This window comes from Phycodurus eques, chromosome 22 (assembly GCF_024500275.1).
Source record: "Phycodurus eques isolate BA_2022a chromosome 22, UOR_Pequ_1.1, whole genome shotgun sequence".
NCBI lineage: Eukaryota > Metazoa > Chordata > Actinopteri > Syngnathiformes > Syngnathidae > Phycodurus > Phycodurus eques.
This window is the reverse complement of record NC_084546.1, coordinates 7,678,523-7,705,323: the sequence shown is the minus strand read 5'-3', so window position 1 is coordinate 7,705,323 and position 26,801 is coordinate 7,678,523. Positions and strand designations below refer to the sequence as shown.

At 44.6% G+C, this 26,801-nt stretch overlaps 1 protein-coding gene across 9 annotated transcripts in view; it reads right to left on the bottom strand.

Moving 5' to 3' along the window:
- sox5 (SRY-box transcription factor 5) overlaps nucleotides 1-26,801 on the bottom strand; it is an 80,338-nt gene that overhangs the window by 35,311 nt on the left and 18,226 nt on the right. For 6 of the 9 annotated variants that reach the window (XM_061667655.1, XM_061667658.1, XM_061667656.1 and 3 more), the window contains exons 4-6: nucleotides 9,474-9,560; nucleotides 4,993-5,165; nucleotides 3,722-3,790 (exon numbers count right to left, since the gene is read on the bottom strand). In XM_061667655.1, the coding sequence (XP_061523639.1) occupies nucleotides 3,722-3,790; nucleotides 4,993-5,165; nucleotides 9,474-9,560 (329 nt within the window). Of the gene's footprint in view, nucleotides 1-3,721; nucleotides 3,791-4,992; nucleotides 5,166-9,473; nucleotides 9,561-18,153; nucleotides 18,254-26,801 lie in introns of those variants that run through there. The other 3 variants (XM_061667660.1, XM_061667662.1, XM_061667663.1) reach the window with 2 other exon arrangements.

The following is a 26,801-nucleotide window of genomic DNA, read 5'->3' as shown; positions in this document are numbered from 1 at the left end:
CTGGTGCTTACTTTAACTTGGGGATGAATCTAGATTTTGTTTTAAGATTAGCGTAATGAGGGGCCAAGGGTGCGTTTATGATTACACGCTTGTCTATTTCGATTTGAAAAGCTAAGGTTCAGTTGGCCTAAAGCCTAAAATTCAAGACTTTATGGGATTAAGTATACAGTGGTACCTCGACATATGAGGAAAAACTGACCTAAAAGTCACACTTGTACCTCTTTGGCCTTGGAAAATGCTACAGAGTCCGATAATTGGACATATTAGTATACTGTATATTGTACCTAGAGGGCCCACAATAGACCTCCACTGTACTCCTATTTGTGACAGTGTTTGTCTAATGGCTCATTAGCGATGCTAATTCCAGGTAAAAATCAATTAGTCAAAGCAACAAAGGAGTCAATCCCTGACTTCTGGACACTAATGAGTGCTTGCACAATGAACACGTGCGTTGAGTGCAAAGTATGCGGTGCGGTTGGATCATGTTCAACGGCCTACATAGTTGTCACGCATGTAGTACGCTCAATTCTGGGGCTATCAAAAAAGGAAAAAAGAAAAAGTAAACCGGATGCGAGGACAATAAATAATTTGTCCTCCTTTCACAAAGATGTGTGCCACTCTCTTCTCTTTTTCATGAGTTTGATCATTCGTTTCATTTCATCACCTCATCCAAGTGGACGCTTGAAAGCATTCTTCACGGGCCTTTGGGGTTTTTTGGGCCCAACAAAGCCAACACACACACACACACACACACACACACACACTACAAACAGAGAGAGACACAAGAAGGGACAGCTGAACTCGGCCTCGTTAGGGGGAAATGCAATCACAAGGGGCTTATCATACAGACACAAAACACGCACACACACCCCAACATCATGAACCTGGTGCCCTCGCTCTGGCAGGCCATTGTATTGTGGGATTGTGCGGACAATCTCTTCATGAATGATTAAGCAGCGCGTTTTCTCCACCAACTCTTTGATGCCGAGCGCCCGTTTGATCATCGGGCGTCGTTTTCGAGATACGAGCGAACGTGCGCTTACGCCGTCGCGCCCCTCTCTCGCCCCCCTCTAAACCGGCATGTGAGAGACTATTGTTGGGGGGGCCCGTCCAATGGAGAGACGTTTGTTTGGGAAAAGGTTGCAAAGTCATGGGAAAAGAGTGCTTTGTCTCGACGGGGTCGTGAGGGAGTGAATCATGAGCGGACGTGTTTATAGCTCGACACACACAGCTGCGGCACATGCACGCACACGCATAGTCCAAGACGCGCACAATCCAGAACACACAGACAAGTCTTCACAAACAACGCACTTGCGACACACACACACACACACACAAAAAAGGGGAAACAATTTATAATTGAACTCACACAAAGCAAATAAACAGCTGCTTTACACCAAAAACGCGCACACAAACGCTATCACAAGGCCCCTTATCACACCAACTGTGTATGAGGGGGGGGGGGTTAAGAGGGGATGTGTATGCATGTGTGTGTGCTCCGTCTTGGACGGGGCGTCTCGGTGATACAAAGCGGGCCTTTCTCAGCTCAAAATTCAGTGTCATCTGCCTTTAGAAAAGCCCGGGCTATTAGTTCCGAGCCACCTGGACCAACATAGAGGGTCCAGTGTCGCACCCAAAAAGGACAATACTTCCATTTTTTAAACTCAGTTTAGCTCGGTGCGGCCTGGATTTCTGCAACTCTGCTGCATGTAAGGGCCGCCGCACACGAAGCGATGCGGTCAAAACTGTGTAAAACTGTTGCGCAGCGTGTAGGGTTCATGAGTGGCTGAACGTTGGCAACTAGTTTTTCTGTGATTCAAAATTGGAATCGCAGATGAACGGCATCAGATGTAACTACCAACCAAAAATCCCATGTAGTATCACATCAGCTTTCACCAAAAAATAAAAATACATTTCTGGGTACGAAGCGAGATCCAGCCAGCCGCCACCAAGCCGTATCAATACAGTATTTACTGTATACATTGGTTATGTTTTACAGTAATAATTAACTATATTTCTAATTCCATATGTACCTGTGACTAAAAAGTAAAACGTGGAGAGTCTCTGTCGCCAAAATGCATGAGTGCTTTCTCAAATATGAACACTTTCCTTTATTCCTCACCCAATTCCTCTCGATGTATTACTATCATAGTTACAGCGAACAGAGGACTACTTCTGCCTTGACAATCACGCCATGTTGTTTGTGGTTCAATAAAGAAGAAATACAAAACAATAAATGTGGAGCCACGAAATGTTGTTTCCTGATAAGAACACTACAGTTGATACGCGTGCAAGGTTCATTCGCTCGGTGTGCGGGTGTGAGCCACCGACTGTAATTTGTTCACAATAGTCCAGTTCAGTCGCAGTCGGCCGCATCGCTCGGTGTGCAGCGGACCTAATTTTCTTTGTGTTAGCTTCAGGCTGGAATGCAGGCTGAATACAAACACAGGCTGGACCAATGATCCCATTTTAAATATGTTATATCATCTAGCACAGTGATTCCTCACAAATGTTCCATTACAGATCATCAGGTGTACCACTGGAAATGATCCAATTTCACATTTTTCCATTTAATTTTCATGAAAATGGGCATTTATTTACTAAAAACTTATCTTGGGCCATCTATCTCTACCAGCGACATATAATGACATTCAGAACAATTAAATGGTCTTCCATGAGATGGCGTAACGGCATAATTAACCGAAAACTAGCTTCGTATTCAACTAAACAGGCCCAGATTTCACACAACGTCAATTTGTGAGTAAGTTGACATTTTTGGTGACATTTTTCTTTGGTGGCGTGATAGTTTCGATAATGTGAAAGTATGTGCCTTGGCTCAACAAAGGCTGGGAAATACTGATCACTGGTTCCCCCCTTGTTATACAGTTGATCTGGATTTTCTTTTCACCATTGTCCCCTATGCAAAGCCATGTTTGCTTTGGCACAAATACCATGACGACATACCAACACGATGTTCTTGACGTGGCTGTATATCACTCGAAGAAAAGAAGCGCTTCGTTAGGAAAAAGTGACGACGATCTGTTGCCAGGCGGCACGGTGGTCGACTGGTTAGAGCGTCAGCCTCACAGTTCTGAGGACCCGGGTTCAATCCCCGGCCCCGACTGTGTGGAGTTTGCATGTTCTCCCCGTGCCTGCGTGGGTTTTCTCCGGGCACTCCGGTTTCCTCCCACATCCCCAAAACATGCATAAATTGGAGACTCTAAATTGCCCGTAGGTGTGCATGTGAGTGCGAATGGTTGTCTGTTTGTATGTGCACTGCGATTGGCTGGCAACCAGTTCAGGGTGTACCCCGCCTCCTGCCCGATGACAGCTGGGATAGGCTCCGGCACGCCCGCGACCCTAGTGAGGAGAAGCGGCTCAGAAAATGGATGGATGGATGGATCTGTTGACACCCTTTTGGTACCACTACCCACCAATTGGTAACCCCCCACCCCCAAAAAAAATGGTTGCCAGAAAAGTTGACATACAGACTGTCTAAGAGTGCGAATGCATCTGAGAAATGTATCGCTCTTCCAATTTGGCTCTTTGCTGAGATAAACTACAAAATGGCCTTCCAAGGCCATTCAAACACACACGCTTACGCTTGTGCTGACTCACGTTGTGAAACATACAGAAACTACCATCTATGCACACACACACATGCACATCTACAGTCTGCATCATCAACGCACAGCTGCACACACACACAAAGTGGCCTCACCTGGATTTGCTGCTGCAGGAGGTTGATTTTGTGCTGCTGCTGCAGAAGCTGCTGTTGTTGCCGGGCAATCTGACGACAAGAAGAAAAAAAAAAAGAAAATTATTAGAATATCCAGAATATAGCCAGTCTCCGTATGTGTGGGGGTGCGGGCTGTGTGGGAGATGCGACACATCTGCAGGTCTCAAAGTCCCGGGTTGCACGACAGAGGCAATGAAATATTAAAGAACGGATCTCATCTGGTCTCAGCTCGCAGCCAAAGGGTCAGCGCTGTCGCATCGACACACTTAGTGACGCAAGTCCATCTGTCGACATTGTTGTGTTAGTGATGTACAGTGCATCTTATCTACACTTGTTACTGTAGTTGTTTGCGATGTCCTTGTATTTCGGGTCCATCCTTCCTTCCTTCCAAGGATGCATCGGGCTTAACATTCACACACACTACATTCCCACACAACAGGCGTCAATCACCGCGTATGCCTGCAAGCCATAATTTTGTTTGTCACAGGTGATTTCGTTTTTGTTTTCTTTTTTTCCTGCTGCGAGTGCGTAGCCTCTAGTTTACCGACGCCCAAAGCCGGCTTCCCGGCAGCTAAAAAGCACACAAAGAAGAGGAAACCCGTCTGTCTATGCAAATACCTGGCAGAGTCTCGCCTGGAAGCGCTTGTGCCTCTCTTACATCCACTCCAGCGTGACGTACCCGATGCTCATTCTCTGTGCCATGTTCCTGCGTTGGTGTTGCCAAATGACTATGACTATGGTTGTATGTGCGGAGAAATACACTATATTTATGCTTTTTCTGTAACCAGCTGATAGCCAGCGGCATGATGGGAGATTCCAGAGGAGGCTGTGTAAGCGAAAGATGGGTGGTAAACCTCTCAAGATGATGCAGAGAAAGGCCCAGATCGCTATTAAGAGTGAAGTTGTGGAAGTTAATAGCTGATCCACTAGCTGCTAAAAATTAAGTTACAATAAGTCCCCAACTAAAGATAGACTATAGATAGATAGATATAGATAAGGCATCGTTTGTGATGCAGTAAACCCCTGTTCATACGTTCCAGACTCATCAGTGATAGGGGAATTTTTTTTAATATAGAGAGACCAATTGAAATCAAAACATATGAGAACACATAAGAAACATGCCCTTCCGGACACTAAATGAGACGTCCCAAAAAGGTGCCAAAATGTCTGTCTTAAAACAGCACTGCTTAAAAATGGGGCTGTCAAGAGAAGATGCAAAGATTTCCAGGTATTGTTGTTGAATGATTGTGTACCTGGTCCTGCTGCTGCTTGGCCAGCTCCATCTGCTGCCTCTGTTTCTCCATCTGCGAGGCGGCCAGCTTCTTCTGCTCCTCATGGGCCGCCAGGAGCTGCTCCCTCAGGCTGCTCAGCTGGCCAATCATGCCCATGAGTTGGCGCTCTTTCTCTGCCAGGCTGTCCGGTGTACCTATACAGGGGTGGGAGGGGGGGGGGGGGGCAAGAGAGTAGGGGGTGAGTGCAATCCTTCAAAGGAAAGTGAAGGCTTGAACTTAAGAAGGAAGGATGCATGTTTTATGTTTTCTCTCAAAAACATCATTCGACCTTGGCGTGAAAAGTTTGTCGAGAATACAAATGCGGATGTCTTCTATCCGGAGGCCAAAGAGGATTGTGGGAGTCGGGTCAGAAAGGGCAAGGAACAACAAAGTAGTGTAAAGCTATCCGTGACTTGTTGGTCCGTCTAATATATGACCGGTTTGGGGGTTTGGAGTCCCTACGACGGAAGGTGTGTTGTAAAACCAGATGTTGACTCGTTTTTTCCCCCTGTGTGATTACTGCACAGCACATCCATCATTGTCTTTATTGCTTCATTTATGTTTAAAAAAAAAAAAAAAAAAGTCCAGAAGAGGAAACATTTATCAACAGGTTAAACAAACTAGAAATCAGATCCAGTTTAACAAAAAAAAGAAAAAAAAACCACTGCATTTAAAATCTCTGGCTAAGAAAAAGCTATTGAGCCTTTGTGTGCGCGTGCGCGTGTATGTGTGAGAGAGAGAAGGAAAGTGTGTCTGGTCTGTATTTACCCTGCAGTCAACCCGCCTTCTGCTCACATTTAGCATGGCCTGACCCTTAACCCCTCAGATCCTGACATACCAGCTCCATTACACACTCTCACACACACACGGACACTTACACACATACACAATTACGTATCCAAACACACCGCCGCACAAGGCCTAAATCATTCAACAGGATGTAGTTAAGGAGAAGCACAATCAGCGCGGGGTCCTCATGTCTGCTCATACCCACCAGTTGAAGGTTTACTATATATTGCGCGTGTGTGTGTGTGACTACAATCCTCCATTGTTCCTCAGCTGCTACCTTCAAGAGGGCCACATTCCTGCACCAGTCAAACCAGATGACGGCCAGAGAAAAGGGGGAGAAATGGGACTACCTCGCAGGGGGGGCGAAAAGAAGAAGGAAAGGAGGAATGGAGGTGAAGACAGTGTGCTACACCCAGCCTGACCCGGCCTTTGACCGCGACGGAAAGGTGAGAGTCATCCATTTGTCCTCCCAGTTGGTAGTCGCCCAAACACCCCAACACCGCCACCCCCCACCCACCCCACGCCCCCACCCGCCACCCTTCCGTCCATCCAGCCACCTCTCCCTCACTCCATCCATCCCCCAACAATGAACAATAAAGGCAACTGTCGGGAGCGCTGGCTGCTGGAAAAATAAACAGGCCGCTGTCCTAACGCACAGACCCACCTTTGTAAAGCCAGAAAGAGAGAAACGTGTGTGTGTGTGTGTCGCCCAAGCTGACCAAGACAAGAAAGGGTCCAGTGTTAAAAAACGTTAGCCTGTTCAAGTGTGTGGGGGGGAAGTGAGAGGGGATAACTTAAAGGGTAGTCGGGGGGGGGGGTCTAAAGGTGAAATGATGGATCAAAGGAGGCTTTCTTGTCTCGGGGGGTCAAACACACACACACACACACACACTTCCACGCACATGCACGAATGCAAACACGCTGAAATCGGGGCCGCTTTTGTGCACAAACTGCGCAGATGTGCGCGCCAAGGTGTAAGAGCATTCCTTTCAGCGTAACAAAACAAAACAAAACAAAACAAAACAAAAAGAAGTGTGTGAAGAAGAAGCTGCTTTTTTTTTCGTCCCCTCATCAGATGTGAGGCTTTAATCAGTAAACCAGAGCAGACGGAGAGACAAAGCGCACCCACCAGAACCCTCTCTTTCCTCGAACTTCTACGACAACCCCCCCCACATCCCCCAAGACCTCCTCACATCAGTTTGTTTCTTCAGCTGCTGTGAGGAAGAATCGATCAGTGGCTTCTCCCCCCCACGCCATGATTATTACAGCCAGAGCTCACCTAAAACGCTCAACATAATTAGCCAATTCGTAACAATGCAAAGCTTGTCGCTCGGTTTCGGGGGCTAATAAATGACCGACCACCCCGCCCCACCCTCGTGGAAGGAGCGGGGCCAAGATGGAAGGAAGGTCCACAAAGTCTGGAAGATTATTAGCAAGTATATTCAAATGAAGGAAGCAACCCAGTTAATGTAAATAAGTGGATTATGGTGATTAGTTTGATTTAAGTGTTTATACAACGTCGAGTGTAACTTCATTTTCCCATTGACGAAGCTTTATATAATTAGCTTCGTTGGACACACACACACAAAAAAATCATTTTGCCATCAGCTTCCATGTACAGGAATTATCTTTTTTTACTTGAACAAAAGTTATTTTAAGTACCATGGTATGACACTCAGTCTTTAAATGACTCAAAACCTATTGTACTCACACACAAAAAAATATATATATAATGCTTTATATATATAATGGCAAATACGTACTGTGTATATCCTTGTTTTCCTTACAAACATGACAGTGAACCCCCCCATTTATTGCGGGGGATACGTTTTATACATGCCTATATACGGCCATCACACCGTCCAAGCCGTTCGGTTAGACTGTTTCAGTTCAGTCCAACTCTTTCTGTTTGGTCCGCGCATGTGTCCCGTTTGGTTCACGTGCAACTGTTTTTGGTTTGTTTGTTTTTTAAATACTCATTTACTCACGAGGTGCAGAAGTATACACTCCTGTACAAAAAAAAACTTATGTGTTCTGTGTTTTCGGGTTGGCAGTGTTGGGGCAACTGGTCTAGTGAACCTTCGGGGTCCCGTGGGTCGCTTAATTGCACACTTTATGAAGTGTCCAGTGAGGGTCTTATATGAAAGTAATGCTTTCTTAACAGAAGAACAGATCCTTACATGCACATCAATGTAAGCGTGGTCAAAGCAGACAGACACACGCACTCGGATAGACTGCTGATTTTACCCCCGAGCTGCTGGTGTGCGGGGTGCCACGCAGGACGCCCCCTACACGGAAATGTCAGCTCAGCAGGGAGCTGGGACAAAAAAGAGGGAGGTTTGATCAATGAAGCATATCCTCGCCACTGCTTTGGAGATCTGCGAGGCTCTTTGATTACAGATCTCGCTTGCTAATGAAGCACCAATGCCGGCAAATATTTCCCTTTTAACATTTTTCTTTGGCTCCCACATATCCTCATGCCCCCTTTCTACCCTTTGGTCTACTCAGCCTGGTGCGCTTGTGGTTGTTAAAGAAAGTTGGATTGGTTCAAATGGGTTTTTCATAATGGCCCTTATTCTCAAAGTGTTGTCATGGAAACATTTGTTCTCAACTCCCAACAGTTATGTGTCTTTTGTAACTCAAGACATGAACTTAACCCCATATCCTTATATGGGCAATGGGACTGTTTTTAGTTTTTTTTGTGTGTGTGTTTTTGCTTGTCTGGGCAATGTGAGGGCAACCTCTGTCCTTGAATGGTCATAGGAGGGTTTTGCATGTCCTTATATGGGGACTGCGAGCGTGTTTGATTCCTAATATGGGCATTGGAGGGTGTTTAATCTCCTTACATAGGCAAGGAAGGGTGTTTTATGTCCTTATATGGGGAATGTGAGAGTGTTTGATGGCCGTATATAGGCAATTGAGAATGTTTTATGACCTTATATGGGGAAATGTTTGTGCGTTCCATGTCCTTATATGGACATGTGAGTGTCCTTATATAAGCAAGGATGGGTGATCATTATCATCTTTGGTCGTTTTTCCATCAACTGCATCAATTAAGCATTGAAAGGTTATTGACAATATACAGCTGTATTAGGGATGGAACGGTTTTTGAAAACCTGTCTAAACTGCTCAGAATGGGTGGCTGTTTCTTGTCCTGATATGGATACTGGAAGAATATGCATCCCTTAAAGAGGCGCCAGTGGCATGTCTTGATACGTGTTCCTTGATCTTATATTGCTCCAGGAAGGATATGATTTTTATGTCTCGTATGGGCACAAAGGTGAGTTTAATAGCCTTAAATGGGCATTGGGAATTACATTTTGCTTATGTGCACCGGGGTGAGTTTAATGTCCTCCTCCAGGGTGCTCCCACTAATTAGGAAGGGTTGCAATGGATTGCAATGCAAATGGATTTATACAAACACAGCCTTGAACAATGCTGCATTCAAAGCGGTCTCTGGGAATTTTGAGGACAAATTCATATAAAAATGTTGCTTTAGTTGCTCTCAACTAAACTGAAAAGAAAAAAAAAAGACTTTTTATTGCTTCTATTTATTCCGGCCTTTATATGTTCTCCGAGTCGTCATCGCTTATGTGAACAATGAGTCAGTCTTTTATAACTCTTAAGGACTTGGTATTCAGATGTTCGGCGTGAAGTTGCGACACGTAACCTACCTTTAATATCGCCAATGTGCCCTGAGCCCATGGCCAAAAGTTTGTCCTTCCAGTCCTTTGACAACAGCCTCTCAATGCTGGGAGCTTCTGTTCAGGGCGATGAAGGGCACAGGGGAGAGAGACAAAGAGAGAGAGAGATAGTGAGAGAAAGGGAGAGAGAGAGAGAGAGAGAGAGAGAGAGAGATTCAGTTCGCTGGCCAATATGACAATAAAGCACCTTTAAAGTCCATTTGCTGTAATAAAGGCAGCAGAGGCTCAGCCTAATGGCCACATCAGCAGGAGCAGAGTGAGAGAGTGAAAGAGAGAGAAAGGTAGCGAGGGACAGAAGAGGGATGCTGATAATCAAGCGAGAGGCAATCGGAGGAACAAAAAACAAGTGCGCGAGAGGAGGAAAAAAAAGGGGAAAGAGCGGAGCGAGCCGGAGCAAGACAAAGCGAGAGACAAGTGGAGTGTGGAGGGAGAGGAAGTGCGAGAGGCTTTTTGCCTCTCACCTGCTGCTAGAGAATCATTAGCCCTGTGGGGCCTGAGACAAAGAGGGCCTTAATGCACCTGCCACAATGGACACATTATCAGCCGGCGCTTTGTTTCTCCACACACACGCCACAGAACCTCACTGATGCGAGCGTCTCGACGCGCGCACAAAAAAACGCCGACAGAATGGTGCCACTTAAACGTGGATGTTTACCGAAAAGATGTCACACTGCAATGCGCTCGCATCGCAAGTGAGCGGCCGCTGTATCTAATATTCACAATTAACAGATTCAAATGTTACCGAGAGGATGATTTATTTCTCTTACTGTACTTATTTGAAGACAGTTTGGACTTTTTTTCTAAATTTTCAGCATGACAAAAAAGACGAGTTTATTTTAGTTCCATTGGCAGATTTTTAGCTCAGCAAGTGATTCATCCATCCATCCGTCCATTTTCTGTACTGCTTTATCCTCACAAAGGTCGCTGGCGTGCTGGAGCCTGTCCCAGTTATCTTCGGGGGTACACCCTGAACTGGTCGCTAGCCAATTGCAGGCCACATAGAAACAAACAACCATTCGCGCACACATTCACACCTATGGGCAATTTAGAGGCTTCAATCAACCTACCACGCATGTTTTTGGGATGTGGGAGGAAACCGGTGTGCCCGGAGAAAACCCGCGTAGGCACTGGGAGCACATGCAAACTCCACACAGACGAGGCAGGGATTTGAACCCCGGTCCTCAGAACTGTGAGGCAGATGTGCTAACCGGTCGTCCGCCGTGCCGCCTCAAGTGATTCAGTAACTGGAAAGAAAAAAAAAGAAAAAAAAAGATGGGACACTCGTAGGTCAAGGTATCATTGAATATGAAGTTTGGAGTCACTCTCTGATGCATGATGAATATAGTGAGTGACGAGACAAAGGGGGGAAGTGCTGCAAATGTTATTTACCGGGAGCCAGCTGCACTTGGGATGGAAGGTCTTTGCACTGAGGGAGGTTTTTAACACTGCGGGGTGTGGGGAGGGAGATTAACCCTGTCGGCCAACGCAAACACACACACACACACACTCGAATGCACAAAAAGCCACAAAACAAACACACGCTCTCTTATATAGTATATATCACTCCACCATACACACGGATGAGGCAAAAGTTTGCTTGTCTCGGGATTATTCCCGCTCCACCACCTCATAAACTGGAATGACAAAAGAGATGTAAAGATGAAAGCATCGTCATCTCACTGGTGTTGAGACAGCCTGCCTGTGCTGACACACAAACATCGAGTACACCTGTACATCCGTAGTTCAAAAGTGTGCTTATAGGACAAACACGAGGGCTCGACTTGGTGAGCATTATGTCGGTCTCAGCTGTGGTTAGATGGAAAAATAAAAATGGGTGGAGAACGTGACAAAAAAAAAAAACATGTGACCTAAGCTATTTCGCCCATCAGGCATCTACAGGGACACCTAATTATTCACAAGCATGACTAAACTCTATTTATGGCATGAGAGGCAAGAATGTGTGTATAGTCAATATTTAGCTTATTTAAGGTAATTGGATCTTTGCTGCAGTCAAGTAAACAGAATTATGATCGGGCACGTGCACACATAGACCCCAAGTGGTTCGCTAGTACCTGCCCCTTTGCCCTGGATGATAATTGTTATTATTATTAATTAATTTGAATCATATTTAAAGTGTTTGGAGATTGTTACGACTGATAGAAATGGTCAATTTTGCAGTCACGTCATCCGAACAGCAAATATGTTCAAGGTATTAGTTGCGTCCAACGGTAATCCTCGTATAATGTCAAGCATTTTATTGCAATGGGAAGTATATGTCCAGTATCCGTTCCGTAGCTTCAGAAAGATACACAGCCAACTCGCACACGTCTCACCCAAAACAAATGACAATACAAGCTCTGCTCACACACACACAGCTGCACTGGAGCGTGTCCCACATACTGTCGCAAGCTCTCCAGAGGCCTGAATCAGCACCTTCCCGCCGACTTAGTCGAGCGGTGATCACAACGGACCCGCTTTTTTTCACCGACGGGTAAAGGATCAATTTGAAACTCCACGCCATTATTTATGGCGTGGAGTTATTTTTATTATTATCTTATTTGTTGAATTTTTTTTTTTACACTTCATCCCTGGTTCTCGTCTTTTCAAATCCATCTTCGGAGAACTGCGTCCTTGACTTTCCACTATTCAGCCACAGATTCTTCAGAGGAATAAATGGAGAGAAATATGGGGGGGGAGAGTTAGGAAAAGGGTGTGTGTTCCCGTGTTTCCCACCCTCCCTGACAGCTGTCTCACCATCACTGCAACAGGTGCTATTAGCCCCTGGTGCTCTCTCTTCGTCCCTCCCTCCTCTCCCTCAACAATGACAGAGGCTTTTAAGCCAAAGAGCTTTGACAAGTGAGAGGAAAAAACAAATGGCAGCGTCAGCCCGTTTCTTGCCTCTCTTGTCTCCATCTCTAGTTAGTATTTTTATTTATTAACAGGGCTGCAGCCATTGTCCCAAGTGACAGGCCGGGGACCACTTTAACTATTAATAAAAAGCCAAGAGGCTCTTTCATTGTGCAGAGGATGAAAACATGTTTTTTTTAAATGGGAAGACGACAGGAGGAGAGGAGGCACGCTGTAGCTTTCTGACATGTTGATTGATGGCGTGGACTCGACAAGGAATGAACCCGCACTGACCCCCTTGATAAACGCAATCCAGAAATGGACACCCGTACTGTACATACGTGGGTGTTTGTGGCAGTTGGAGGGTGTGCACACAAGTCCTTAAACTGTAACCTCCTTGTCCCCTCTGCTTGCTTGTTTCGCTCCCCATCACTGGTGGATGACTTTGGCCTACCAAGTACATTTAGTCCTTTATAGAAGAACATCGCCAACCGAAAACTGCATGAAGAATAAGAATAATAATACAATCATTTATTATTTGAATAATTATTGTTGTTTTAATCATTGAATTAAACTTTTTTTTTTTTTTTTTTTACTTAATTCAATTCTTTTTATCATTTATCTATTGATGGTTGCATGAAAACAGCAAGCGACCTTGACATTTAATATTTGACATTATTATTACCGTACCTAATAAAATGTAATTCCGTACTCTTTCAACTAGTTTTCACATTTAAAAGTTGATGGATTTATTACTTTTATTTATGGTACCTGCTAAGTGCAATTACTTGGTTCAATTCTACTTTATATAATTAACTAAACTAAGCTGAGGTGTTATTTTTTGCCAATTACTTGCACTGTATTAGATACATTTTTAATTAATTTAATTAGATTTATGCTCATTTCTTTGATTTATTACTAAAAATGAGCATGACAGTTGCATTGAAAAACATAGTATTTTATTTGATACTTTTTTTATTTTTCAACATTATTTCTTGCAATTTCCATTTTTTATTTAAAAAAAACAATCGAGCTTTTGCATGAAAACACAGCAACCATTCATGACCAACTGTTTCCAGGAAACATTTTATTTCATTTGTAATACATTTAATATCATTTTAGTTTACACTCTTGATAATTTATGGAGTGTATCTTGTAAAATGAATTTATTAAATGAGCGTGGCAGTTGAATGAACACACAAACCGTCACGACTAAGAGTTTCCAGGAACCACATAATTTAATGTTTAATTATATATTTTACATATTTTTTTTGATGTGATTTGAGAAACTTCCTAATTTATCTAATTTCATTTTATTTTGTGTATCTATTTAATGTATTGGTGAGCCTCACTGTTGCATGAAAAGATAATTCAACTTTAATTATTTATTTATTCTTTTTTTTTTAATTCATATTTTGTATTTATTAAATAAATTGCATTAAAACATTAAAAACTGAAAGTACAGTTGTCAAGAAACATATTTGATCATTTTATTTGATACATTCTGATTGTTGTTAATGTGCGTTTTATTTCACACATTTTCCACTTTATTTCACATTCTTTTTCATTGTAGGCTCGAATTGAGCTTGACAGTTGCACTGAAAACATAGCAACCGCTCCCGACTCCCGACGGTTGCCAGAAACCACATCATGTAAAAGGACAGCACAACAATTTCCATAAAAAAAGATTTTTCTCTTATGGGACATTGAGTATGAGTGTGAGGTAAGCGCAGGGAGGTTTTGTGCCCACGCACCGGGTGTGGGCCCGCATATTTGCAGGGGTGGAGTTTTTGGACGATACCTACCTTAAAAACCTACCTTTTTTTTTTTTAAATCAAAGCTTAAAAGTAATATCTTGCTGGACATTAATACATTCGAGGCGTGACAATAACTGTGAAATTGTGAGCTATCATTTTGGCTCAACTATAGTCAAAACAACCCCGTCCGCCCGCCTGTGTGACTATACTGTATAGATATACAGTATGTGTGTGTGTGTTTGTTTGTGTGTACGTGTGTGTTTGAGCCCAGCCGTCCGGCTTTTGGATCTCACAGTGAGCGAGAAAGACGGGTCGCGGTCCAGCTCCGGAACCGTGCCATCTCTCCTTTCTCTTTCACACTTTCTATTGTTCGCTCACATGTTTTTCTGCCCTGAGTCACCGCAAGTGGCCAGCTCCATTTTTCCTATTATCTCATATTTGTGAAAGGGAGGGAGGGACTGGTGAGGTGGAGGTGGAACGAAGGAGGAGGGGACGTGGAAAGAGAGTGAAAAACGAGAGTCCGGGCCTTCGGGTGCACAACAAAGGGGCCTCTGTGCCAGCGCCAGACCCAGTCGGGCTCTGAGGAAGACGGAGGATGAAGGAGGTGGAGGAGGAGGAGGGTCCACAGGAAAAATGCCCTGGTTTTGGACCCCTCACCCCTCCAAAAAAGGGGGGAAAAAAAACCAAAAAAAAAAAAAAAAACAGGCTCCACATTGACTTGCCTTGGCAGCCAAGATGAGGCTCTGGCTGCCCCACCTCCTCCCGCCACTTCCTTCTTCATCCTCCCTCACCGCCTTCCCGAGCGGAGCAGGGGTCAGCGTTGAATAAGCAATTATACAAGCAGTGGCGGCGTTTGTCTAGGCCCCGGCGGCCCCCGTGAACACTGAAGTATTGAGACGGCGGCGTGAATGTGACAAGAGGCAGACAGAGTGTGTTTACGTACGATGCCGCGATTAGATTAGAACCCAGTTAGGGCAAGACCTAAATCTTTGCCACTGTCATGTTATTAACTGGTTAACTGTGTTATCTTAACCGAGTTAAAGACGAAATCAGAGCGAGCATAACTAGGCCAGGATATGCATTTGATTGATTTTTTTAGTTTTCTGCTAAGACCAAATCTGCACTGATAATGCATCCATTATAATTTGGACTGTGATCTCTTCTGCTTCTAACTACAAGTGATGACCTCTACAAATGGGTAAAAAGTTCATTTGAGAGTCTCGACAAGACTGGTTTCCTTCGAATAAAATTGATTATTTTTGACATGGTGATTGAAAACTACATGAGGCTACATATGAGGACTACAACATGAAAAACACCGCTGTGATTGCAAAATAATATTCTCTCTTTCTATATAAAGACGAGGAAGCTGAGTCTCGAACTCGTGGTACGCGAGTTACCTCGACTGTTACGCAAACAGATCACTGAGTCCAGTTCAGTTGTATTTAACTTTTAAGTTCAACACATATGCATTTTATCTTCAAGAATTGTTTGGTTTTTTTTTGCCGGTACAATTGTGAACTTATCTGCAATACATGTTAATCGAATCATTATTTAGGAGGGTTTTCTTTTCCTATATTCAAGCGCAGTGTTAATGTTCAAACTGTACATGATGTTACAGTGGATAGATATTTTGGGGGGGAACAAAGCCCCTTTCTCGTTTATAATAAACACAGGACTACTAGGTGACTGTATTTTAACGTTGGTCATTAAGTATTTTTGTGTTGCTAGTATTGTCTCTGTGTCAAGCTGTAAAACTGCAGACTGGATCTTTATGCATTATGAATGTGTGTATTTAGAAGATCTTATTCCTACTGAAGCATTTGCTTCGCAGTCTGGCTATCTCCCCTTCCAACATGCTCCCTTACGAAATGATGAGATTTTGATGATCAATTCATGTTTGGTTGAGCCGGTCCATGTGTCTGGACACATTTCCATTGATTCCCTGTCATGGCGGTCCAAATTGCTTTGCCAAAACGAGGGCTAAGAAGGGGGGGAAGGGGCGCTGTAATAAAACGGTTCGAGAGGGACAACAGACATATCACAAAAAAAGCTTTTTGTCCACCTTTGCGAGGTGAGCGACTCGCAGCGCCAATTACTGCCTTGTTGGGAGAGCGGCACTTGGCAACAGTCGCCGCGACGGTGGGGCCCCTGTGTAAACATCAAGAATCCCTCCTCCTTACTTTTCCGACTCCCACTGAAGCTGACAGGTGAGACAGTGAGGAGCACCCCGTGGCGTTTTGAATCAGAGGCCGGCTCCAAGTTTAGTTATTCATAAAACTACCAGATCACTTGGCAGGCACCAAGGGGTACAATTGTGACTACTTGCAGACGTGGAGCTCAGAGTGTGGAGAACAAAAAGGAGCGCAAGTAAACACAATAACTGCATTTTCACTCAAGGAGGGAGCACGTCATAGATCCTTGCATGTGGCGCGTGTGGTTGACACATCGACAAACTCAAATATGCCCCCACGGTCACTGCGTCGACTTGAGTACTTCACTGACTATCGCGAATGTCCAACTTTATATACAAGCAATTGAAAAGTCACTTATTCCTCATATGTCCCATTTAGATTCAGCAGTTTTGTTGCAAAACAGCGACAAACGTTTTCAGACACCCGACACCAACTGGAAGTGAACAAGGTGAAGATAAATATGGAGTTGTGAGGTCGCAACCTCTGTACTAACTTGCCGTGGCAATTTGTACTGTGTACTATATTTTGTGAACATCGCATATGAATTCAAACAACAGATGGAGCTGGTCTCTTTCCTTACGCTAATATTAGCTACTCGGGATAGATAGACGTATAGCTTTAAACGTGACGTTCTAAGAATAGTTGGCGGTGGCGCGGAAAATTTCAGAGGGTGTCAGTCAACAATTCCATAAATTGAAAATCCATTTATCTGCACACAGAGAGTTCTGCCCTTCACTCCGCTTGCCTTTGCCTAACAGATGGTGTTGTGGGTGCTTATGTCCAATTTGATTTGAACCAAACCCGCAGCCAATTCTGATACTGGCATGAAATCTCGGAGAGCCCGATCCGCGGATACGCGCGCGCGCGCACACACTCACTCACACACGCACACACTGGCAGTCGGAAATAGCAGCGGCGAGGGCGCGACATTGCAAAAGAACGATGAAGGGCATTTTTTAAAAAAATAATTATAAATCTGGAAGCGACATTTGAGAAAGTCGCCGGCAAACTTTGCGGCGACAAACATTTTTCCATTCCTCTCGCATTTTGTATTTATTCTGTTTTTTGTTTTTTTTCCTTTTCTTTTTCTCAAGCCAAGCCAGGGGAAATCAGCGATGCTATCTCCGGCGCTGTGTTTTCGCAAGGGAGGGAGAATGTTCCTTTCACACACTCCCAGGCACACACACCCCGCTTTCCCAATCACCTCGCCGACCTCGATTATCATTAAACGCTCGACGATAACATGGAGAAGTTTGAATCGGTGCTCGACTCGTTCGCCTTGGACTCCGAACAGCTTAAGTTCCGAGGCTGAAGAGAGAGTCCACGTAGTGACGACTAATTGCCTGGCTAACAAATACCCTCATTAGTGCATTTTGTTGTGTAATTACTTTGAGGTTTTTCTTTGTTTTTTTTTTTCACGTCGTGGGGACACACAGAGAAACGATCTATTAAGTAAATGTGGAAAAATATTTTATTCTCCTGGGCTCCACCATCAGTGGTGAACTGTAATTAAAGTTTAATGGTAAATGGAAGCCACTGACCACAAAGTTGCTATTTTACCCATATCAAAGTGCTGGCAGGTCCATCAAGTTCGCCCACTTTAGTATGTGATGCGGCGTTGCCGTGGTGACCACAAAGATCATTTAAAGCCAGTGCAGTAATCAAAATGATTCGAAAGTATTTGAGTTGCACATTCTTCCCATTTTATTTCAGTTTCAAATTCATCAAATTCAGGTCCAACTACAGCATGAAAGTTTTTATTCATTCAAAGTGGTGTCAGATGGAGGCGACAGTGTAATTTTAGCTCCTCTAAATTGTGTGGACATGTACAAGTATTAAAAGTAATGTTACCTGGTCCTGGCTGGTCCATCAACCTTTCAGACTCCAGAAGTAGGTGATGCGGAGTTGCCATTGTGCCCACAGAGATATTTTCTCTTCATTTGAAGCCAGCGTAGCATCCAGACCGTTCTTAGGTTGGTATTTACCGGTTAAACTGTTACTCGCTTTAAATCTCCGTTTTCCCATTTTGTTTTAGTTTCGAATCTAATTCTTGTCCAAATCCAGGACAAAAATTCTGATTTCTCCACCTGAGGTGACAATGTAATAGTCTGGGCATTCTATTAAGGCGCACACATCTCTTCCTGTCAAAAGCATCTTGTTAAAGTAGGCCGAGGCGTGCATATGTGCATGCGTGCGTGTGTGTGCGCGCGCGCACTGTGGCTCAGGCTGCTGTAATGGAAAATGACACTTGCAATCTGTCTTGTGGCAATAACCCCTCTTCAGTGCTCTTGTCTCCACTCGCACATGGACACGCACGTACGCACACACGCAGACAAGCCCGCGCACTCCTCGTCCCCGTCACACTGGAGAGGCCCGCGGGCCGTCCTTGTCACTGCGCGGCTTTATTGCATCACTTTAACGTGACAACAAAAGAAGACATTGTATGTTGGGCCCTGCCGTGTATGGGGGGGTCCACGGATGGACCCACGCATTAGCAATACAACAGACCGACGGCACTAACACGCGCATGCGCACACTCATGCGTTTTCTCTCGTGAGTCGTGACATTTTTCATCTGGCTGTCAAAGCGATGGCGGGGAGACAGACAGCGCAGCAAGAAGCTCTTGACACAGGCATGCTGCTTTGCTTGCTGGCCGACCAATCAAACAGGGCTGAGTTGTTGTTTTCTTTCTTTTTTTTATCAGGTGAAACTGATGGTGAGAAAAAATTATTTTTTTGCCTTGATTTAAGCTTAGCTATTTGCAGTGTGTAACCGCGAACTGCAAGTCCATTTTAGCCAATCAAAAGCCTGACAAAGTATTCTCCGGAAAAGTCACGGTAACATCATACATGTACTTTTTGAGATATACAGTATACTGTCTATAACGTCTGTTTAGATGTCTGTTATATCTCTCGCTCTTTTTTTTTTTTTTTTGTACCTGTCCCATTAGACAAGAATGCCTTGTAAAGTCCTGAAGGGGGTAAAAAAAAGGCCCTGCATTGTCCCGCCCAAAGATAAGGGCGACGGACATGTGAGAACCATTAGACCAACGGCAATAAGGGTCCAAACAGCACAGGAATGCTCGGCTGACTAGCATGTGCGCGCTTAGACCTTTTTCCTTATAATGTCCATTGGAAGATGACATTTTATCAGCAGCGGGAACAAACGAAGACGCTTCGAGCTCACGTTGGCCATCTGTGGCCAATGAAAAGGCAGCTGGGAACATACTTGATTCCACCAATTTAAACTTTCTGCTGTATTTTTAACACTGTTTCCCCCCCCCACCTTTTGTGTATTTATTTGTGTGTTTGGAGAGTTTGATTTACACATAAACACCATTTTAACCCTGGTACTAACGCTTTCACTTGACCAGTTGCTGCATTTCTGTGCAAATTAATCCTGTTATTTGACCTTTCTTTATACTTGGATTGTGCTGCTGCATCTCTTGTGGAACATTCCAATCGGTTTCAGATCCCCTCTCCCACTCCTCCATCCCTGTCTTTCCCTGACAAGACACCCATGACTCTCTGAGTGAGCTAATTGCCTTAACAATGTTTAGCTCGGCAGATACCAAAGACTTCATTGGCGGATGATAACCTTGGCCCATAACCTTGTTAGTGTAATTAAGTGAGCCAACAAAACACACAAGGAGGGTGTGATCTTGCTAAACTGGAGGGAAGATGGAGGGTGGAGTGAGTAGTGGAGGGTGGGTTTCCGCAGAGTAAGCTGATACAAGAGGTGCAGGGAAGTGCTCAAAAAAAGAGGGCTCAGTCATGGACTGTGTTGCCCGTGTGTGCCGTGCGAGTGTGTAAGAGTGTGTCAGATAAACCGACGTGACCTCCCAAATAAGTACCCAGTGTGTTATTGAGCGCGGCTCCTTGAAACCGGATCACAAGACTGTCCAGTATGAGGCTTGCACACAAGTTTATGAGGACTCCTTCGGAAAGAGGGGGGAGAGGAAGTCAGGGGGGTACTTCCAGTGTCTCTCGTGACTTTTGTCACTCGAATTTAGTCTGGGAAATTTTCAGAATGTTGCACAGGAATTGCGAGAAAAATTTCTAGTTTTTATTTACAGTATCTTGAACCGTGTATTTATTTATTTGAAGCTCTATTTTTATTTGGCATTAATGTACATTTATAGTTTTTCAAAATGTTTTTTATTTTTTAGCTGTAGTTTTATTTGATATTTAGTTCATTTTACTAATTATTTAAAATGTGTATTTAAATATGCGAAACTATTCTTACTTTGTAATAATGATATTTTGTATTTATTTTTAAAGTGTAAAATGATGCATTTATTTTTTCTGATTTTGAGTTCTAGTGCATTTATTTTTTATTTTTTATTTCATGACAAAAATATCTACGTAATAGCAAATTGTTTATTTATCAATTACAAATTCATATATTTATTGGTGTAGGATTATGCGAGTGAATCTGAAGAAATTAATTTATAATATTTATGTAAAAAATTAACGTTTTGTCCAAACGGCTACTCAACTCTTGTCCCTGTATGACACACCACGGCCCCTTGTGAACGCCGAGTACAATGCTGTTGATTTGTAATTAATCACATTTCTACTCGCACATTGCATAAAGCAGATACAAGTTCTAAATTTAATAGTCTTTCAGGATGGAAAAACATAAGGAAAAGAAGGGTTATTGTGTGTGCGTGTGTAGAACAGGGTCCCGCGCCAAAGAAAACGGTGACAAATGCAGACATAGAAAAAAAGAAAAAAAAGGACGAGTGTGAATCATAGATGTGTCAAAGTTTTATGGCGGCAGGTTGAATGAAAGGAGGAGAACCGAGAGCGGAAGCAGGATTGGGGTGGAGGTAAACACTCGTTGGGCGAAGAGAGCATTAAGGATCTTACTCATGAGCACCACAAGAGCAAAACGTGAGTTAGAATCATGTGTTTTTTCACCGACTATTGAAACACAGGCACCTCTACTGTGCATTAACGATCAGCAAGGTATCCTGTCAACCTCTATGAGTGCAATATTTTGGAAAGGCAACACAAAAACCCACCTGGGTTACAAGCGAGACTGGCGTGCAGCAGCTGATTTGCTCCGTTGGTGAAACAATGAGCCAAGAGGACCCGTGTGTGTGCGTGCGTGTGTGTGTGTGTGTGTGTGTGAGATTGCATCGGCGTATTTGTGTGTGTGTAGGTGACAGCTCCAGCCCCAAACTGACTGGCATCTGGCGGTGGCAGTTGTTTTAACAGCTGAGCTGACAACATTAATCCGAACGCACCCAAATCAAAAGGAGACAACACCTGTTCACTGCTCCTGAGCCCAGCCAGGGAAGAGGAGGAAGAGGAGGGAGGAAGCATGAATGGAGGGAGTGCGTGAAAGAGATGGAAGGGGGGGGGGGTGATTGGAAGCAGGCAAATAGGAAGCTGGAGAGGGGATAGAGGATGAGGGGGGACAATAAGAGAGGGCAAGCTGCCAGGCAAGAGGAGGGATGTTGGGGATCAGAAAGAAGGAGATGGAAGGACAACAAACAATCCAGAAGAGCAACGCAGTGGTCGCCAAGCTGGAACAAGAATAGGAAGCGAGGATAGTGGAGTGGACAGGGTGGAGATTTGAGATTCTTGTCTCCCAACATCTGGCTCAAATGAGCGCTACACTCCCGCCACACCCCACCGGCACTTGATTTGCGGGAACCGCCCTCTGACCGGCCGGCCAGGGGTTAATTCGTGTTCGGACCCCGTGGCTTCAAAGAGTGACACAGAGACGCGTTGGCCGAGATACTGAGTGACTGGCTCAATGGGCGTCTGAGTTGGAGCTGACTGCAGGGCTGCCTGGCTGACTTGTTGCTCCACTGTACACTATATATACTTTGTCGAAGGGATGGTCGGAAGACAGGCAGCCCAGCAAGAAGCTCTTGAAAAATGCTGGGGACAGAATATTAGAAACACCTCTCAGTAGGACGCAGTTGACTTTACAAGAGTTATTACTGATGTTTAGATGAAGACCATTGATTAATTGACTTTATAGATGTCATTAGCGCAGTCTTTCCCACACTCATTGAGCCAAGGCACATATTTTACAGTTCAAAAATCTCACGGCAGACCACTTACCAAAAATGTCGCAAAAAGTACTGCATCTATCCTGAAATAATCATTATTCAGAGTCTCCATCAAATTTATGTACGAAGCGTGATATCTGGGCCTGTTTCGTTGAAAACAACGCTATTATTGAATGGAGAAACTAGTGGATAAACAGGTTAATTGTGTCAACTCGTGGAAGAGCAGTTTATTGTTCTCCTTTTCACTCTACGTCCGTTGCTGGCATCGATTAGATGAATAAAGATGCATTACCTATTGCTAATATTATAGCCATAGCCATTCTGTGCTGTACAAAATGAACGTGTGTTGTACATAGTTCAAACATAAGCAAGACTGACTGGAAATTTAAATCTTAGATGTGGGCTTACATCCATTTAACTGCATGTAAAGTTCAAATATATCCAGTTTTTTTTTCTTCTTGTTTTTCTTCATTGTAATGCTTTTCACTGGCGTTTCAATATCCCTCCCCTGTGAAGTAAACCAGCAGATAAAGTTTGGTGCAGAAAACTCATTAACCTTGAAGCCATTATGCAGCCCCCCCCCTCCCCAAGAAAAAATTTAAAAAAGGAAAACATTCCTCTGTCTCTCCATGGTAATGGCGGCACGGGGGGAAGGAGAATAACAGAAGGCCGAAGGAAAACAACAACAGGAGCGTTTATGAGAAGAAGAGATAAATTGCAGATTCCCTTAATTTGATTGGAAGACATGTTGGTGAATGGAAGTGAATGGAGAGGGTGCGAGGGGGGGGGGCAACAGGGGGGGGGGGCTGTCAATTATTTTAGGATCTGTGTGACAGGAAGCTTTTGTGCGGGACATTCTGACATACACTTGCATGGAAACACATTCATGCCGACTGAGGCCATGCACAAAATTGCACATATACATATTGACCCCACCTGCCTGGTCACCAGATATGGCCACACACACACACACACACACTTGTTTAACACACACGCACACATGCACACATGCATGCACATGCTCAGCATGCTGCAGGACACTCACACTGTGACTCGGCCACAATAGCCAAGCTTGGAAGCCTTGGCTGATTCATGAACCTCAAGCCTTTGTCCTTAACTTAATGCCACGCCGGGAGGCCGATAACACACACACACGCACACACACGCACACACACACACACGCACACACACACACACAGACCATCAGGAAAACCACAGGACCCTCTCTCCTCTCTCTAAGCCTCTTTATGCTTCTGTATCGGACAAAAGCCGGGGCACTGCTTTTTCCCAACACTCACACGCGGATACGCACACTATTCATCTCCTCGATATCGCTCATCTGGAGCGGGAAGAAAGGCAGAATGGGAGTTTCATCCCCACCGATTGTCTCGCGCAAGGTTGGGGGAAGAGAACGTCAGAGCAGGGAAAAAAGAAAGAAACGTGGAGGCAAAACAATTCAATAAGAGAAGTGACTTGAATGCGGCTTTCACTGGGGCAACAATGGACGGCCTCACAATAGGCCTCAGGTTCGCTCCGCGTGATGTTCCCAGTTTCTCATAGCGCAAAATGGAAGCGATTAAAAAAAAGCAGAAACGTATCGTCTTCATTTGAATTGCATGTCGATTTGAAACGCCATAAAGTTAAATAACACAATGTCACTTGGATAGAATGACGAATCAAAGTCCAATTGTGTGTTTGTTAAAGAAGTCAGGTAATCGACACAAAATGATCTGGAGCTGCACTTTAAGTAAAACTGCCTAATTGTGGACCTAAAGAAAGCTCAGAAGCAAACTATTGTATCCATTTTTTGTCTTTTAGGGCATTTAAGGCCACAAATTACCCCAAGGCATCCGTGCTTAAAAGTTAAAGATCCTCGTGAGGGCTTGAGTATTCCATTGTTGATGTTTAGCATGTGTGCTAGCATGGCATTGGAAGGATTAAGAAAAGTCCAGGCATGGGGGAGGTGGACTGATGGACGGATGAACGAAAGACTGCCTCGATCCTTCCACTTATCAAGCTTCTTTTTTTCCATCCTCCTTTCTTTCTCCAGCTTCTGCTCCTTGGCAGAATGCATCCGCCCTTCCCATTGTCACCCACTGGAGTGAACGGAGGCGTGAGGGAGCCGAGGCCAGTGTGTGCTTGTCTGGGACAATGGCCTCGCCTAAGTGCTGTCCTATAAAATGCCTCAGTGCGCTCTAAAAGCAAGCCCTTGGATCCCTCACTGCCTTGGAAGTAGATGAAGTGCTGTATGTGTGTGTGTGTATATGCGTGTGTATGTGTGTTGTGTGACATCTGTCATTGAGTTGGCATCCTCAGTATGGAGACCGGTGCCTCGGAGCACTGCGAAGCGGCGGGTACGCTGAGCCATAAAAAAATCACCATTGCGATTGACCTGCAGGTTGCCGGCGTGCCTGTAAACCTGCAATGGAGCAGCCAGTGTATGTGTATGCGCTGTCTAAAGTGTCAGGTGAAGGCCATAAAGTACAGAGGTAAGGGTCTGACCCTCCCTGGATAAAGGATTACAAATAAATCCATCCGCCAACATAGCCATCAATCCAACCATCTCTCAAGTGAGCCATCTACAATTCCACCCATTAAGCAATCCATCCATGTCCAACCGCCCAACCCATCAATGAATTAAACCACCCATATTTGAATCTAGCCACCCTTCAGTTCCACCCACCGACCCACCTGTTCTCCCTTATATATCCAACCCTGACATCTTACCACTGGAGAAGAGAGCAACTTTTATAGCTGTTTGAGGGTTTGGTGCCTTAGGTGTGAAGGGGGATGCCACAGTGACAAGTCACCCATTCATACAGTATATCTATCCAGTTCCATCAGCATCCACAGACCTCATCCAATGTCCAACCGTTCACTCATTGACTACATTCTGCCTGACCACCCATCTACCTAAATGTCTACCCTCTCTATCTATCTACCACCTGCCCATACACCCAACCATAGCATCGCTGAAGCTATCACAGTGGTGAAGTACACACTGCAGGGAGCGACTTAGACGAATTTGTAAGGGGAGCAGTTTTAGGGCTCTGGTGCCTTGCACAAGGGCACCACGGCCATTGATGTGAACTGGAATCCCATAATGGCAAGCCATCCTATCCATTTATCTGTTTCCAGTTAAGCATCAACAGATTGAACCTCTCATCCTTACATTAACCCATCCAGTGCCCAACCACCTCACCCATTAAACCACCCATTCACCATCAATTCACCTACATTTGCATCCCGAGACCCTTCTGATTCTATCCGATCACCCATCCTTGCACATGTCCACTCTTCTACCTTTCCCAACATAGCATCCAATAATCTACCCAACCAGCCATCCTTTCACCCACATTCTCATCCACGCATCCATCATTTATCAAAGCATCCATCCACTAAAAACACCCAACCAGGGTTGCAATAGGTCAAATGGCATGCCCCAGAGGCACTGTCTAAGCCATATGTGTGAATGCATCATGTGTATGTGTGCGTGTGTGTTCATTTCGGTCATCTCTCTCGAGATCTGTGCACCGACTCGCCTGCGGACCTCGCACCCTGCTCTCATTATTCCGCATCCCCTCGCTTCGACAAACACATCGTGGCTTCACCCGGCAAGGTGGTGATGCGTTCTGAGCTTCTTCCACCCTGTTGCTCTTGAGGAATGTGTACGTGTGTGCATCCGTGCACCTGGGTTGTCGTGTGTGTGTGTTTGTGGTGTATCTCAAGGGTAGCAGGTGGTTGGCGGAGTAAGACACAAGATGAATGGAGAGCAGGGGAGCAGTGGAGCATGGCTGGGCCAGGCCATGGGGGACAACATGGCTAGTCATTTATTAGCCGCTTGAGACACAAACACACGCACGAACTTACGTACAGAGCATGCATTCGATATCGATGCGCATAAATGTTGGGATTTGGCCACGCATTTACAAACATTAAGAGAAGTGCACATATTCTCCTCGGTATACACACTCTGCCCTGGTATACATGGCCATTCATCTACCTTAAGTAGAGCAACCCTGGCCACAAACTTACTTTGTGTGTGACTTGCTATGTGTGTGACATTTTGTGTGTGTGTGTGTGTGTGTGTGTGTGTGTGTGTAGCTCAAGGCCAGCCTGGACCAAGTCCGACCTCTTCTTTTAGTTTCAAGATGTTTATTGTTTTTTGACCCATTTTGTGTCTTTGGCTCCTTGTTCACATCCCTCCCTTTAATGCTCCTCTAAAAGTGTGTGTGTCATTGATCCAGCTGGAAGCGATATGCAAGCGTGTGTGTGTGTGTGTGTGTGTGTGTGTGTGTGTGAGAGAGAGACAGAGAGAGAGAGAGAGAGAGAGAGAGAGAGAGAGAGAGAGAGCAGTAATATTTGAGGCCTTTCATAATGATTAAAGCCTTCATTAAATTTTCATCCCAACCTGCTGTTTGCTGCTAATGGCCTTTGTGAGCCGCACAGCCAAACAATAGCTGGCCGGGCA